The sequence below is a fragment of the Mustela putorius genome, unplaced genomic scaffold (assembly GCF_011764305.1).
Source record: "Mustela putorius furo isolate JIRA1106 unplaced genomic scaffold, ASM1176430v1.1 tig00003859_pilon_pilon_pilon, whole genome shotgun sequence".
Classification (NCBI taxonomy): domain Eukaryota; kingdom Metazoa; phylum Chordata; class Mammalia; order Carnivora; family Mustelidae; genus Mustela; species Mustela putorius.
In genome coordinates, this window is record NW_025422011.1 from 18,052,786 (window position 1) to 18,069,355 (window position 16,570).

Here is a 16,570-nt window from a genome sequence, read left to right on the forward strand (position 1 = left end):
CTTCAATAAAGCTGTTTTAATAATGAACAGTAATCACTGCAAAATTCAGTTTCTCAAACTTGTATGCACATTGGAATCACTTGGGAAAATTTAAAACAGTCTGATGTCTAGGCTCTAAATCCAAAGGTATTGATTTAATTATTTGCTCAAATGTATGGCTTGGGATTCAAAAGTTAAAAAAAAAACCATTCTAATGGGCAGCAACCTGAGAATTTTAGTATGTTGTTTGTTTTTCTCGTAAAATTAAAAGTATTGTGATGAATGTTCATGGAAGTTACAAACGTAATCATTAGTAATGGAAACCATCGTCTTCTCCTTAATAAAATCTAGCTGTCATTCCAAGTGCAAGTTTATGTCTCTTATGACAGTGATCTGTTATAAAAGCACTGGAAGAACAAAATATTCAAATAAAAATGCACTCATTTTTTAATGGCAGCAGAGTGACAGACTAGACAGTTGTCATTGTTACTGATTGTTGAAACTCTTGGGAACACTTAAGTTTGTTTGGAGGACTTTTTACTATCTGCTTCTGAGAAAAAGTAGAGTTCAGGAAGGAGAATGTGAGGGTCCACACTTACCTTGGCGTAGATACAGCTTTCGTTGAGTCTCTGCAGTGAACAGTTCTTGTCACAGAGAGGGCACATGAAGACTTCGGTGGCCTTGCAAATTTCTTGGCTTGAGAAACCAAAGGAGAAAAAGAAGGCATGAACCTCCACATATAAGAGGCGCTTAGCCCCTCTGGCAATCTTGTGGGAAGCCGCAAGGCAGATAGGAAAAGAAGAAATGGACACAGTGGGAGTGATGAACAGATAGGGAAGAATTTGTGTGGCTCCAACTCAAATTTTTAGGATATTTGTGAAAACAGAGATTTGTGTTTGCTTCTTTGTTTTTAGAAGTCTCTGCCAGGATACTGTAATGATAATAGGCCACACTTTGTACTTAGGAGACACTTGTGGGACTTTGCTGCAAAGACAGTTAATACAGGATTTCATGGCACTCAGGATACTCTGGTGAGGAACACCCAAGGGAGTTTTAACCAAACTCACAGCTTGGAAATGGCTGAGCTGAACCAAATCTGAATATTCTGATTTCTCAAGTCTATTGACCTTTCTCCTGAATCTCACAGCTTTCGAATCACTAAAATGAACAGCATCCGTAATTCACACAACTTCATAGCTCCCACTAGAGTCAATGGAGACATTATGTTCACTGGAAATATGAGGGGTTGATTTTTTTGCAGGGTCTTGACACACAGTCATGATGATAAGACAGTTCTTATTTACTTAATATGTGTTATATTCTCTATGAGAATTAAATTGTCTAATATTTGTCTTTTTGGTTTTATATACCTATTACATTTTAAAGGTCTCAGCATCCATTACAGATGACTTTGTTATATGAGGTGGACACCAATAACAATTTCTCAAAGGCTTCCCAGCCTGAGAGTTCACAGCAACATATTTTTAAAATGTTTTGTGCCTTTTTTCTGTCATAAGTGTCCCTTTCCCACTTAGTAACTTCTAAAAAATGCTTTTTAATTAAATTTGCTTTGGAGGGCGCCTGGGTGGCTCAGTGGGTTAAGCCGCTGCCTTCGGCTCAGGTCATGATCTCAGGGTCCTGGGATCGAGTCCCGCATTGGGCTCTCTGCTCAGCAGGGAGCCTGCTTCCTCCTCTCTCTCTCTCTCTGCCTGCCTCTCTGCCCTACTTGTAATCTCTCTGTCAAATAAATAAAAAATCTTTAAAAAAAAAATAAATAAATAAATTTGCTTTGGAAATGTTGAAAGTAATTTAAAGGATTTTGAAAATATATCTGGAAATACAGCTGCTTAATAAGTAATACAAGTTTAATTGTCAGGGTTTACAGCATGATTTACTGCTTTCAAAAACACATATACTCAAATGAAGCAAAAAATAATGTATATGTATTTCAAATCTCACTCCAAAGCAGGAATAAATAGTAAGTAATAATACCATATAGTAATACAGAACTTTAAAATGGGCATGTTCGTTAGGTCTGGTCCACACTGCAATCTCCTGCAATGGTACTTGTCTCCAAAACTAAGAGGAAACTGACGATTAATTTAAGTAATTTGCTCAAGGTCATACAGCTAACAAGAAGTACCTCAGGGACCCAAGTTTAGGTTTTTGTGATTCGAGGTGCAGTTCCCCATCAACTGTAACATATCTAAAAGAGAAAGATTTATTTCATATTAAAAGCAACTTTCCAATGAAGGGAATTAAGAGTACATGTCTCATAAAAAGCCCTGAGTAATGTATAGAACTGATGAATCTTATTGTACACTTGAAACTATATTACACTGTCTGTTAATTGTACTTGAGGAAAAAAAAAAAAAACCTGGCAAATAAAAAACAAAAAAATAAAAGGAACTTTCTTATAAAATTAGTTTATTAATGGTGATGATAATCTTAAAGGTCTAATACTGTAATTCTCCAATTCTCACAGACATCATCCTGCTAGTAATCAGGACATTTATATGAAGTAGAAGAAAAGCAAGTAAAACACTCATATTAAAAGATCAAAAAAGAAAAAAAGTTTATACCTCCTCTTAGTTTTACCATTAATTTATAGGAACAAAAATTAACACAGCCCTTGAAGGAAATTTTGATTAAAATTTCATAATTCACTCTGTTTCAAGAATGACACAATGTGTCCTACATTGAAATCTCATACTAAAAGTGTTAGAGTCACTTTTTTTTTTCTTTTCTTTTTTTTTAAAGAGAGAGATCAGAAGTAGGCAGAAAGGCAGGCAGAGAGAGAGGAGGAAGCAGGCTCCCCACCAAGCATAGAGTCCGATGCGGGGCTCGATCCCAGGACCCTGGGATCATGACCTGAGCCGGAGGCAGAGGCTTTAACCCACTGAGCCACCAAGGTGCCCCTTAGAGTCACTTTATACCACATCATTTTTTCCATCTCCCACAGGGTCAAACAAAAGTACAAACCTATCAAAGCACCATGTCTAGGATCCTACGCCATCAGACTGAGTCCTATTTTTTGATTCCAGAATTATTATGCTCATTTTCTATAAGTTGTTCAAAGTTCAACTTGATATGTAACAACAACAACAAAAAAACAACTTTTAACAACATATTTTGTAGTCTAAAAAAGGAAGTGAATACTATCACAAATTTCTTTGACTTAAGTTAACCACTAGAGGGAGGGGGAGTGTACAGCCGGAGTGTTTCTTCACTTCGTTTGCACCGCCTGATAATATAAACTGCCACTTCAGTTGTGGCTTTCTTTCCTTTTATATCTATTAGTAGATATACACATCAAGGACTGATTCAAAGGAAATAATAATTACCACCAACTTAAGATCATGGGAGTAGGGAGTGATTTGTCCTTTTGGGAGTAGATGGCTGGACCTGCTCCCAGGTCTTGATGTTTCCTGTGATTCTGTTAACATGACAAAGCACAGAAGAGGATGCTTGGTGATGTCTATTTTGAGGAAATGTGAAACTGTGAAAGTGGGCTTAGGGAAGGTAGTATGAAAGCGTGAGGAAAACATGATTTTAGAATCAGATATAATCATCAGGGAAAAGTAAATCAAATCACAATATATTACTCTATATCTGCTAGGATTGCTATTACTAAACAAATCAAAACAAACATAACATGTGTTGGCAAAGATGTGGAGATTTTGGGACATTTGTACACTCTTGGTGGGACTATGAAATGGTGCAGCCACTATGGAAAGCAATCCCACTTCTGGGTATATAACTAAAAGGACAGAAACTAGGATCTAGAAGAGATATCTGCACTCCCATGTTCATTGTATTGAATGAACCTGGAGGACACTATGCTAAGTGAAATAAGCAGGCACAGGATAAATGATGCATGAGTTTACATATATTAAGTGTTTAAAATAGTCAAATTCATAGAAACAGGATAGAATCATGGTTGCCAGAGGGTAAGTGAGGGGGAAATTGGGAGTTGCTATTCAACAGGTATAAAGTTGCAGTTATACAATATGAATAAACTCTAGAAATCTGTTGTGTGACATTGTGCCTGGAGTTAACAATACTGTAGTGTGCACTTAAAATTGTGTGGAGGGTAAATCTAATGTCAAGTGTTCTTTCCACAACTTAAAAAAATCCAATAAAGGTTTAAAACTTAGCTGACCACTTATTACATACATTCCCCTGACCAAGTCACTTACCTCTCTGAGGATCAATTTCTTCATCTCTAGATGGAGATAATATCTAACTGGGGTATTACATAAGGGATATTGATACTGTGCCTGGAACATCATAGGCACTAGACAGACTTCATTGCTAAGGATGTTGTCAGGAGAGGGTTAGAGAAGTCCTTTATGACTCAACAGATTTTGAAAAGCAGATCTGATGCTGATGATAACTTAAATTTCTCAGGGAGTTCTAATGGCAAAGAAGAAAGAATGGACCAGAGAGCTGGGGCTTCTGTTCTTTACCTTAGACCTGGAAAACCATTTGATCTGCCTGCTTGTTCATTTTCATATTCCTATGATATATGCTCTGCTAGGTGAACATCTGACCACATTTGGTTAGGTAAGACCAATGAACACATGTAAATACACATATGCACATATTCATAGAGTAATAATCTACAACTTGATCGCTGCATAGTTTTACAATTAACTACAGGGCAATTAAGAAATATGACCTTAGTTTACATGAACATAGTTGATAGAAACATAATAAACACAACCTAGTCTTCAGCTTTTAAGCATATTGTTACCTTGTCATAAAAAAAGAGCTTAATAAAATAATTCTAAAACAAAGCAATGCTAAATAAAAGCCCTGTGTCCTCCCCTGACCTGCCATGACAACACCTACAACCTAGCCATGACTTAACTATGTCTGACACCTTGAATAGAAATTACAAGTCCCATGAAATTTTGAAAGTCAAGATATTCAGTGATGTTTATCTTGGTTTAGAATAGAAAGTCTGACAAGATGTTAATTATAGTGTGACAGAGTAGCAGTAATATAATACCATAAAGCACTGAAGAAAAGAGTTTGCTAATGCCTTTTAAAACACTCCTTGTACTAAAGATACTTATATGCAAAGAGTCTAATTCACTTTGTTGGTACATAAATCAATAGGAATGGCAAAACTATTCCTTTCATTGCCTTTTGTTTTTTTTCGGCTTTGTAGAGGTAGAGGAAGGAGTCTACATCACATAGTAAAACTTTTTAAAGAATATGTTCTCCATGGAACCAACTTGAACAGTAGCTATCCATCTAAAAATCATTTTATGTCTCTATCAATTCATTTTAAAACAGTGTTTTCCCCAGATTTCTTCACATTCTGTTTTCCCTCCCTTTCCCTACAGAAGAAATCAGAGAGGTAGACAAACCATGAGAGACTCTTAACTATGGGAAAGAAACTGAGGGTTGTTGGAATGGAGGTGTGTGGGGGGGGAAAGGGCATTAAATAGGGTATGTGATGTGATGAGCACTGTGATACGTGATTGACAAATTACTGAATTCTACGTATGAAACTGATGGACTATATGTTGGTTAATTAAATTTAAATTAAAAAAAATAAATAAAAATTTAAAAAATAAGTGTGGTTTTCTAAGACCTTGAAGACTACCAAAAACACTGTTAGAACTAATAAGTGAATTCAATAAATTTGCAGAATATAAAATCAATATACAAGTATCAGTAGCATCTCTACACACTAACAATAAACTATCCAAAAGAGAAAAAGGAAACAGTTCCATTTACAATTGCACTAAAAAGAATAAAATAATTAAGGGCTAAATTCAACTGACGAGGTAAAAGATCAATACATTGAAAACTAAGACATTGATGAAAGAAATTGAAAAAGACACAAATAAATGGGAAGGTATTTTGTGCTCATGGATTGGAAGAAATAATACTGTTGAATGTCTATGTTACTAAAAGACATCTACAAATTCAATGCAATCTCTATCAAGATTTCAATGGTATTTTCACAGAAATAGAAAAAGCAATCCTAAAATTTGTACAGAACATAACAAATCCTAAGTAGCCAAAGCAATCTTGAGGAAGAAGAACAAAATGGGAGGCATGATACCTTCTGGTTTCAAATAATATTATAAAGCAATAGTAATCAAAACAATATGGTATTGGCATGAAAATAGACCCATAGATCCATAGAACAGAATACAGAACCCAGAAACAAACCCATGTATATGTGGTCAATTTTTGACAAAGAGGCCAAAATATACGATGGAAAAAGGATAATCTCTTCAATAAATGGTATTGGGAAAATTGGATATCCACATGTAAAAGAATGAAACTAAACTCCTTTCTTATACTATATGTAAAAATTAACTCAGAATGGATTAAAGACTTAAATTTAAGACCGAAACCATAAAAATCCTAGAAGAAAACATAGAGGGGATAAACTCTTTGAAATTGGCCTTTCCACTGATTTTTAGTATTTGACACCAAAAACAAAGGCAACCAAAGCAAAAATAAACAAGTGAGATGGACTGCAGCAAACATAGCAAAGAAACCCACCAACAAAACAAAAAGAGAACCTACAGAATGGGAGCAAATACTAATAAAACATATATCTGATAAGGGGTTAATATCCAAAATATATAAAGAACTCATACAATCCAGTAACAGAAAAATAAGCAATTTGATTTTAAAAATGGACAGAGAAACTGAATAGATCTTTTTTTTTTTTTTCCAAAGATCTATAAGTCAACAGGTACATAAAAAGAAGACCAACATCATTAATCATCAGCGTAATGCAAAACAAAGTCACAGTGAGGTATCACCTGTTAGGATACTTATAATCAGAGCCCTGCTGATGGGAATGTAAATTGGTGCAACCACTATGAAAATCAGTATGGAGGTTCCTCAAAACATTAAAAAATAGGATTACCATATGATCCAGCAATCCCAGTTCTAAGTGTGTATCCAAAGGAAATGAAAACAGGACCTTGAAGTGGTATTGGCATTCTTATGCTCACTGTAGCATTACTTAACAATAGCCACGCTATGTAAACAACTTAAGTGCCCACAGATGGATAAATGGATGAAGAAGATGTGGTATGTGTGTGTATATACACACAAATAAAATAGGATATTCAGCCTTGAGAAAGAAGGAAATCCTGCCATTTGTGACAACGTGGTTGGACCCTGAGGCTATTAAACTAAGTGAGATAAGCCAAAGGAAAAAATATTGTATGGTATTCCTTTAAAGTGAATCTTTTAAAAAGCCAAATTTACGGCACCTGGGTGGCTCAGTGGGTTAAAGCCTCTGCCTTCGGCTCAGGTCATGATCCCAGGGTCCTGGGATGCAGCCCTGCATTGGGCTCTCTGCTCTACAGGGAGCCTGCTTCCTCCTCTCTCTCTGCCTGCCTCTCTACCTACTTGTGATGTCTGTCCATCAAATAAATAAATAAAATCTTAAAAAAAAAAAAAGCTGAATTCATAGAAACAGAATTAAAAAGTAGTCCAAAAAAGTGCTTTTCTTTTCAAAACACATTATAACTTCAAATCACAACCTGTTTTCTTAGCCTCAGAAGTTACTGATTTAACAGCCTACAGAGAAATGCCCAAAGAGGGATGGGTGTTTCCACTGGGAACAAGTTTGTTTAGGAAGATGCTGCCTTCCAAAGTGGTAGTAAGTTTGCAAAACTCTGAAATAAACCTATGACTAGATGAAATGTGTTTGAACAGTAGGTGTTTCTTTGTTTTCAAACTAATTATCATTTGGCGTTCATGGAGAGCAAGGGGATACTAAGACACCAATCAAGGTTGCTGGTTATGGAACTGGATTTAACTCTAGGACAATGGAAGTATTTCATTTTCAGGCAAATTGTTAACTGTACACATGGGTATATTATATATATATTTATTTAGAGAAAACTCAAGGAAATTATTTTTATGATCCTGTTAATTGCCATGATTACTACCCAGTAATAAGGTCATGGTTAAAAGATGGACCACAGGAGAAAAAAGTGCTGAGCTTTAAAGGAGGGGAGAAGTGTTTTACATGTTTTGAATTATATCATACAAGCCTGAACTTGGTGATATCCTTGTATAGATTAAATAGGACATTTATTATGAGGATTCATTAATGCCCGGGGGTGAGCCTTGGATCTGCTGAATAGTAATGTATCGTTCCTCCACCCAAATCTTGAGTCATTTCAACTTTAACAGTAGAATCACCATTCTCATAAATGCTTGATTTTTGTCAAACCTTATTTTACTACCATCTTTTTTTTTTTTTTTAAAGATTTGTATTTATTTGACAGATCACAAGTAGGCAGAGAGGCAGGCGCAGAGAGAGGAGGAGGAGGCAGGCTCCCTGCTGAGCAGAGAGCCAGGTGTGAGGCTCAATCTCAGGCCCCTGGGATCATGACCTGAGCTGAAGGCAGAGGCTTTAACCACTGAGCCACTCAGGCACCCCTTTTCCTACCATCTTGATACCATAAGTGGATACTAAAATACTTATTTGTTCTTATAGAGAAAAAGAAGAAAGTAAAAAGTGATTTTATGTTTTCAGGAGAGAAGATTGCTTAGAGCAGGATTTATGTCCTACAGATATTTTGTTCAGACATCTCTAACTACATAAGGTTCCCTCATCTGCAAAGAGGAATACTTGTCTCCAAGGGTGGTAAAGTTCCTATCAAATGAAAAAACAAGAACATTATTGGGAAGCTCTTTGTATATTTTAAGTGCTTAAAGAATTGTAGTTATTATTTTTTAAATTTTATTTATTTATCTGACATACAGAAATCACAAGTAGGTAGAGAGGCAGGCAGAGAGAGGGAGGAGGAAGCAGACTCCCCGTGGAGCAGAGAGCCCGATGTGGGACTCCATCCCAGGACCCTGGGATCATGACCTGAGCTGAAAGCAGAGGCTTTAACCCACTGAGCCACCCAGTCGCCCTCAAGAATTGTAGTTATTTTGATTATCTAAACTACTGTAGTGAGAGGGCATTCTAGACTACCAAATACTCTGGAAATGTAAATGATATAAAACTATCATTGTATTGTTGAATTATTAAGTGAGATATAGTGGAAAGAGAAATTTTGCATACAGAGAAATAGTCTTAGAACATATCCAAGAAAATTTGCATATAAAAATATGGAAATGACCTTTTAAAAATAGTGCTTTTCTCTTCTCCTCAAAAAATCCCAGCAAATAAATTATAGAACCATGAGTTGTTTTTCATAGTCAGCATTATCATAAAGCTTTGCCAATCAGAATAAAGGCCAATACGTTTTAAAAAGTAGTATTATTAGCTATTAATAGCTTACCTTACTTGACTTCCATTCATTGTAAATATTCCATAGAAAAACACACACAAGCCAACAAGCGCGGCAGGAATCAGCATTCCAGTGTACCATCCCAGCCAAGCAAAGTATAGCCCGATCTTCTCACCAAAGTACAGCCTGCACAAGAAAGCAAACCCTTAGTTTAAGGCAACATAAGCAACACTGCAAATGTTGCTGTCACAACTAGTCAGAATTTAAGAAGGACATCCCAGCTCAGTTCCTCATCAGTTTCATCCGGGGTATCTTGACTTCTCCACTTGTTAATGAATCCAACAATGGTGATGCTGTTCGTCTTTAAACATTGTCATTACGGGGGCAATTTTATAAAAGGTATTCTTTCTGAGTCAAACTTCTTAACAAGGTTCATAAACTTTTTATAAGCCAATTCTTGCCTTTCTCCATCTTCCCAGTAAAATGTCTTTTTGTTTTCCACACATAGAACCGTGCTACACCATACTGCTTTTGTGTAAATTAGAAAAAAAGTCTTCCCTGTAGGTAGATGTTGAAAGTAGATTCGATTTCAGTTTCCATCTGCACCCTTGGCCAGATGCCCTTATGCTAGACACAGTCATGTCACACCTTCCTCAACAAAGTTAACTGCAGTTCCTGGAGCACATGATTCTTTCCTTGGTCAATGCTGCTCTCTTACTTTGGAAAATTACATTTCATCCTCTTCCTTTGTCTGGCTTATATGCATCCTTCACTTTACATCAATTTTTACAGGAAGCCTTTCCTGACTTCCACTGCTACCCTTGCTTAGATACCCCTGATCTTGCTCCCATTCTGCCCTCACCCATATTTCAGTGTCCTAAACTTATAACCCTTTATGACAATTAACTCATCCATTCCTCTCTCTCCCCATGAGACTTCAAGTGCCTGAAAGTAGACTTGTGTCTTCTTCACCAGCATCCACCGCAGGGAGTAGTGAATGAAGCTAAGGAAATGGATATATTTTATTTCCCTTGAGCTGATGAACATAATTTATATGGAAATGGCAGATGAATAACATAGTTTTAATGACTACCCAACTGCTCTTTCTTCACCCAGTCTACTGATCATATCAACTGCTATGCAGTTTATAAAGCTCTGGTAAGAAATAATAATTTTTTGAATTCTCTATGACTGTTTGGTCTCTATCTTCTAAAAATGGTTACTTAAAACAGTTTTGTTTAAGGGATATTTTAAAAATTGGTGTTTTACAGTTCATTTAGGAATATTGCGCTGAGCAGTGATTCTTGCTAGGAAGAAAATCCTCTTGGTATTTTTTTTCTGGGACAAGACAATTCTCTTGGTATTTTTTCTTTCTGAAAATAATTCTTTTTCTACATCACTCTCTGCATTGTGCCAATTAAAATTTTGCATATTCTACCAGGTATAGAAATAGAGTCATATTTCATTTATCCAAGTTTTTGTTTTTTTCATTGATTTCTCCTTGGAGACATAGATCAGTAGACCATTCACTTCTCATACAACAATAATGTTCTAGTTGAGACAAAAGCTTATCATAGTAACAGGTATTTCAATAAAGCCATTTGTTCCTTATAAACAAGTGTTCCTCTGTGAAGTAGAATAGGTTTTTGCATATATTACTAATATAAGGAAATGCCTTTATAATAATGACTATAGAGGGTGGTACAGACAACCCCCTTTAAATAGGGAGAATTATACTGAGATTTTAAAGTATATACTGTTGAAGGTTAAGGGGAACAACAATATTGCTTGACTGTAGTTTAATCACCTAAGTTCAGGAGATTTTAGATCTGATCCAGGAGAAAGAGAAGCTAGTTCCAGGCCAAGGAAGCTGATGGAAACTCCCTTGACCTATAGCACTGGTATTCATAATATTCTAGGATCTCTAGAGGAATCTCAAAAACTATGCCAAGGCAGGGAGGAATTGCTAGGTTGCTACTGGGGTCACTCTTCACTACACCCATAGCCATTCTCTTTTTATCCATTTTATATTTTGCTAACAAGCAAGTTTCTGGAGAGTAGGAACATGCTGGATCATCTATATTCTTTTATGGCCTTCACCTCCTCCCTCTTTTTAGCCAATTGAACACAAAATATATAATTTCCGTAAGCAAAGTTTCCCTTCTTTGTCAATAGCCAAATAATTGGCAATAGTAGCCACAGAACCCTATTATTGAAAATAAAGGTTGCTTGCTGAAATTACCTGAAGCCATAATAGCAATGCATCCAATAGATAAGAGATTATTGACACTAAAATGTTTGCTTGGGAACAGCAATTTAATTTTAGTTCCTAATAATAAATGTGATTCTGTGAGTGAGCACATCTCACTGTGTTCACATATCTCTAAAATAACAATTCTTTCCCCTCTCTTTCTCTCTAAATAAAATAATAATAATAATAATAATAATAATAATAATAATGGGGTGCCTGGGTGGCTCAGTTAGTTAAGTGTCCAACTCTTGAGTTCAGCTCAGGTCATGACCTCAGGGTTGTGAGATTGAACCCCACTTTGGGCTCTGAGTTGAGCGAGGAGCCTGCCTAAGATTCTCTCTCTCTCTCTTCCTCTGCCCCTCACCACTGCTCACTCTCTCTATCTCTCTTAAAACAAAACAAAATAATTTTTCACCTACACAAGTAAGAATCTGATAATTTATTGTGATTAACAGAATTAGAATCAAAGCATCTTGATTTTGGATATGCCCAAGTACTTAACATCTGAAATGGTTTGGTGCTGGATATTATGATTTGTATATCCAGATCATGTCCTATCCCTTTTCCTTTCTGCTCTATGCCCCAGGAGGCTCACCTTCATGAACTGTATCTCTCATGCTCTTTCTTTCTTCTGCCTTCCTGAGGGGCTTTTTGGCTAACTGAAGGTACTAGCAGGAGATCACAGAGTGAGATCTAAGAGATATCGGTGTATTGATTATCCTGACTTTCTCCTTCCTGGAGAATGATCAGCCCATAGCTGCTTTCCTTCTAAGACTGTAACTACTGTCAGGCATCCCCCCTTTTTGTTTTTGACAGGTTCTACCAACTGTTCCCTCCCCCTGCTCCTCCAGGCCAAGGTTTGATAAAAGCATCTAATTTTTACTTGTCCCTGGAAGCTTCATCATCCTTATCCATTTGCTCCCTTGATATTTCTTACACTTCTGCATATACTTCTTTTATTAGATTTTCTTCTGATAGCCTTTCTATTCTCTCAGTTCTATCAGTTTCCTGCTGGGACAATGCTGACAGTTATAAGTTATTCTTGATATGTACATTTTATAAACTGTTCAAAGTATCAACATAGATAAACTTATGAAGGCTCTTTTTTTTCATTCATTCTAAGAATATTTATAGTTAGCTAGAAACTTGATTAGGTCATTTTTAATATGTATTTCCTGGTATTTTTTTAAAAGAACAAATTATTCTCCATCAAAATTAATTAAATCATGAATATAACAGTATCTGAAGATTAACTGAAATTGAGAGCAGTTACTCACTAGAAATGTGCTTCCTGGAATAGAATAGATACTCACTAAATTCTTGGTTGAAATACAAATATATGTAGAGATGCTGTGTTGGTCATTTTCCTCTTTGCTCTCAGATCCATGTTCTGCCTTTCCCTATTTTGATTTGTTTCACTGGGAAGTAGATTACAGTTTCCATTGTAAATTTCTCCTAGTTAAGCTGGATAAGGAGGTGCTGGAAGACTCAAAGATAGAGATGGGGGGCGGGAATCATTCCTTCTCACTTGGTCATCCTCAGGGAAAAGTGGTCATACCTTCTCCAACACTTTACTTCTCTGTGGACAGTCCTAGTTATGGATGGTATAGCTCCTGGCCAATGGCCCAGGTGGGGGTCTCTGGAATATACTTCATCCCATTTTCCTTCCAACCTCAGGATTGTTGGCAATCTTCTGCTCTTATTAATCTCTGGTTGCCTTACTATTCCTCTCTGATTTCTCAGCTTTGTCATCCACTGTTTAACCAAAGCCCTAAATTAAGTTTCTTTTATTGAAAAGACCTACAGTGGCTTCTTTTTCCCTGACTACATCCTGAGTAATACGGACGATTTGGTGGGCGAATGAGGTAATTCCAAATCTAGGAAAATGACAACAGAACAGCATAATATATCTTTCATTATCAATCCACCCACATTACCTGATTAAATCCAAGGGCTGATGCTTATACCACATTCCCCAGCGTGCCCAGCGCTCATATAATAGATGTCTATTATTCTGAGGTCCATGCGTTTTGATGGGTTGGTTACTTTTGTAGGCTCCCTGAAACATAAAACCAAAGATAAGTTCCCTTGGTAAATTTGAACTAAACAGGAATTGCTTTTACTATTTTTTCCTTACAGAACAATTTAATAGCGTATTGAAAGCTGCAGATTTGTAAACTTAAGTCAATCACTGGAATGATTTAGTAAATGCCTTTATATATCTCTTCTTCATTGAAAATATACTGATAATTCCTTAAAAGTCCTTTCTTAAAGTCCCTTTTTAAACTAATGAAATCCCTTTCACTTAAAGTAAACTATAATTTGGTTTTACTATTTGTAACCTAAAATCTTTTAATAAACACTATCTCATCACCATCACTGAGGGAAATAGTTGTAATCCTTATTTCAGAAATTAAGAATATTATTCTACCTTAAAGAAGTGACTCAGTCCCAGGAAATATTTCTTTTATTTACAGAAGCTAAAGAAGAAAGTAAATGTCCAATCAAAAAGTGTAAGAAGCCTAAGTCACAAGTGCTAATCAAGTTTTTAAATTCTAGAATCCTTAGACCTTACTTTGGATAATATATATTCCAAAAATGGAGACACTTTCAAATTCTTTATATCTCCCCTCAAAAATTGTCATACAGGTTGCAATTTTAGACACATAGAATATATATGCCTGATAGAGGAACAGCTTTGATTTTATAATCAAAAAGGAGGGGAACAAATATGGTTACTATTTTCTAAACCAAAACTTAGGACAGAATTTGACAAACTCCCTCTTATTCCAATATGTGATTCTACTTTTTTTTTTTAATATTTTATTGATTTATTTAACCGAGAGAGACAGAGAGATCCCAAGTAGACAGAGAGGAAGGCAGGCGGGGGGTGGGGGGGGGAAGGAAACAGGCTCCCCGCTGAGCAGAGAGCCCGATGTGGGGTTTGATCCCAGGACCCTGAGATCATGATCTGAGCTGAAGGCAGAGGTTAAACCCACTGAGCCACCCAGGTGCCCCTGTGATTCTACTTCTATAAACAGTTTAATGAAATTTAAAACAAGTGAAGTCACGCCTTAGTTTCCTTATGTAGATGATGAGAGTAAGAGTCAATTTAATGATTTCCACCATAGAGAGGTTTTGTGAGGGCCCACTTGCACTATAAAGTGCTGGGTACATATAAAGTACAAAGTCAGTGTTAGTTAATTTTGTTTCTGATATAGTGTGGCCATTGAAAAGCAGAAAACTGTCATTTGAATGATCCCAGACAACCAGGGATGTGAGTTCTTATGAAGAAAGAACACCCTGAATCACAGTGCACCAGGCTAAAAGGAGACACATATGTGGATTTCACTCTGTGGCTTCCTAATGAAATAGATAAATTAATTAGGTAAAGATGGAAATACAGTTAAAGTGCTGATGGGCAGCATCAAGTTCAGGGCAGGCTGCCCCAGAATGTGTTACTTTGGCATGTAGATTATTTCTAAGTTGAAAACAATTAATGACCAATAAACTCAAGAAGAGTTTTTTTACCTAACCTCTTACCTGCTCAAAATAATTTAGATAGGAAGCCTATAAGAGTAAGGAGAACTATTACCAAAGATAACTTTTTTACATAAGAAATACTTATCTCCATGACACGGCAAACATTTGTTCACCCAACATTTGCTCTTCCAATGTCCTGTGAATTATCTCCCTCCTAGACCCCTGCCTTCTTCTTAGCTCAGGACAGCATATAAACCTCAATTCCTGATTGCTACAAGCCTCTCATATCTTTGTGGGGATCTGTATATGTGTAATTACATTTGCTTTTCTTCTATTAACCTGCTTTATGTCAATTTATGAGGTCGGTCAAAGAACCCTAAAGGGAAGAAGAGAAAAGTTTTCCTCTCCAAGTTTTTAAGTCCAAGTTTTCTTCCTTAAGAGATCAAGGCTTTTAAAGCCTATAGACTAGAAGGTAAGGAGATAAAAGTGAAGATAAAAGATTTCAAGCATGGGCATGTCCACCCGGGAAATGTCTGTTTGCTTGTCCAGCTAGACTGATCTGTTAGGGTAGACTGCCTGAGATTGGGTAAGTAAGGGAAGGTGAACCAAAAATCTCAGTTTTCTTTCAGTCACTAATGATAATCTTTCTAAAATACTTGACTTTGCTTCCCAGTCTCAGTGGGCAGACACAGGCACATCCTCAGTCTTAGGGTCTAAGCTTAGAAACCCTAGTAGATCATTGTTCTAATTCTGCTCAAGAACCTCAACCGTACTGTTCTGGGTTGACAGTGACACCTGGTGGCTTTAAGAGAAAATTGCAGTGATGACCCTTGCTGGCCCACGTGTTTCCAGTCCTGTTCAGAGGACCATGTGCACTCAGTGACCACCCCTCCACATCCTCATGATCAGTCCTCTACTCCAACCAACAGAGAAGAATAAACAGGACGATTATTTACAACCTATTCCAAATAGGTTCCAAATTTCACACAAGAAAATGTCAAACGAACATAGACTAGTTATGTAGACGAAATTACTCGCAATAAGAACAAACCGTAAAAGCTCTCCCAGGGCCTTAGATTTGCTAGTCTGAACACTGTACCACTTACCAACTATGTCAAATCTGACATCGTGGTTAATTTCTCTGAGCTTTATATCTGCATCTCTACAATGAGAAAATAATATCTATCCCTCCAGGATTATTTTCAGATTAATGGAAAAATATATGCACAAGGCCTGTTGCATGAAATAACCTAACATATTCCCCATTATTATTATTCCCATTCCTACAGTAAGTAAGATATTCATAGCACAAGGAATAGATGCATTGGGGTCTGGCTTCCTGGGCCCAAACCTGTGCCTTTGATACTTAATTTTTCTGTGCCTCAATGATCTAGCTATGAAATAGGGCTATTATTATTGTCTCTCTCAAAGGGTTTCCCTAAGGATTAAATGAGATTATCCATATAAAACACTTAGCTCAGTGCCACATAGGAAGTACACAATGTATTTTATCCTTTAAAAATTTTACTAGACTGGGATTCTTCAGGTTAGGGGTTACACCTTATGAGTCCTCAGCCTTTATAAATAGAAGTGATGGGTTCTGAGATTGCTGACCCCA

The 16,570-nt window shown here is 36.6% G+C and overlaps 1 protein-coding gene across 3 annotated transcripts in view; it reads right to left on the bottom strand.

Annotated features, from left to right (window-relative positions):
- The window catches only part of ANO3 (anoctamin 3), a 412,327-nt gene that overhangs the window by 80,158 nt on the left and 315,599 nt on the right, over positions 1 to 16,570 (bottom strand). For all 3 annotated transcript variants that reach the window (XM_004755876.3, XM_004755877.3, XM_013057935.2), the window contains 3 exons: positions 13,407 to 13,528; positions 9,270 to 9,404; positions 579 to 675 (listed from right to left, as the gene is read on the bottom strand). In XM_004755876.3, coding sequence (XP_004755933.1) covers positions 579 to 675; positions 9,270 to 9,404; positions 13,407 to 13,528 — 354 coding nt within the window. The remainder of the gene's footprint in view (positions 1 to 578; positions 676 to 9,269; positions 9,405 to 13,406; positions 13,529 to 16,570) is intronic.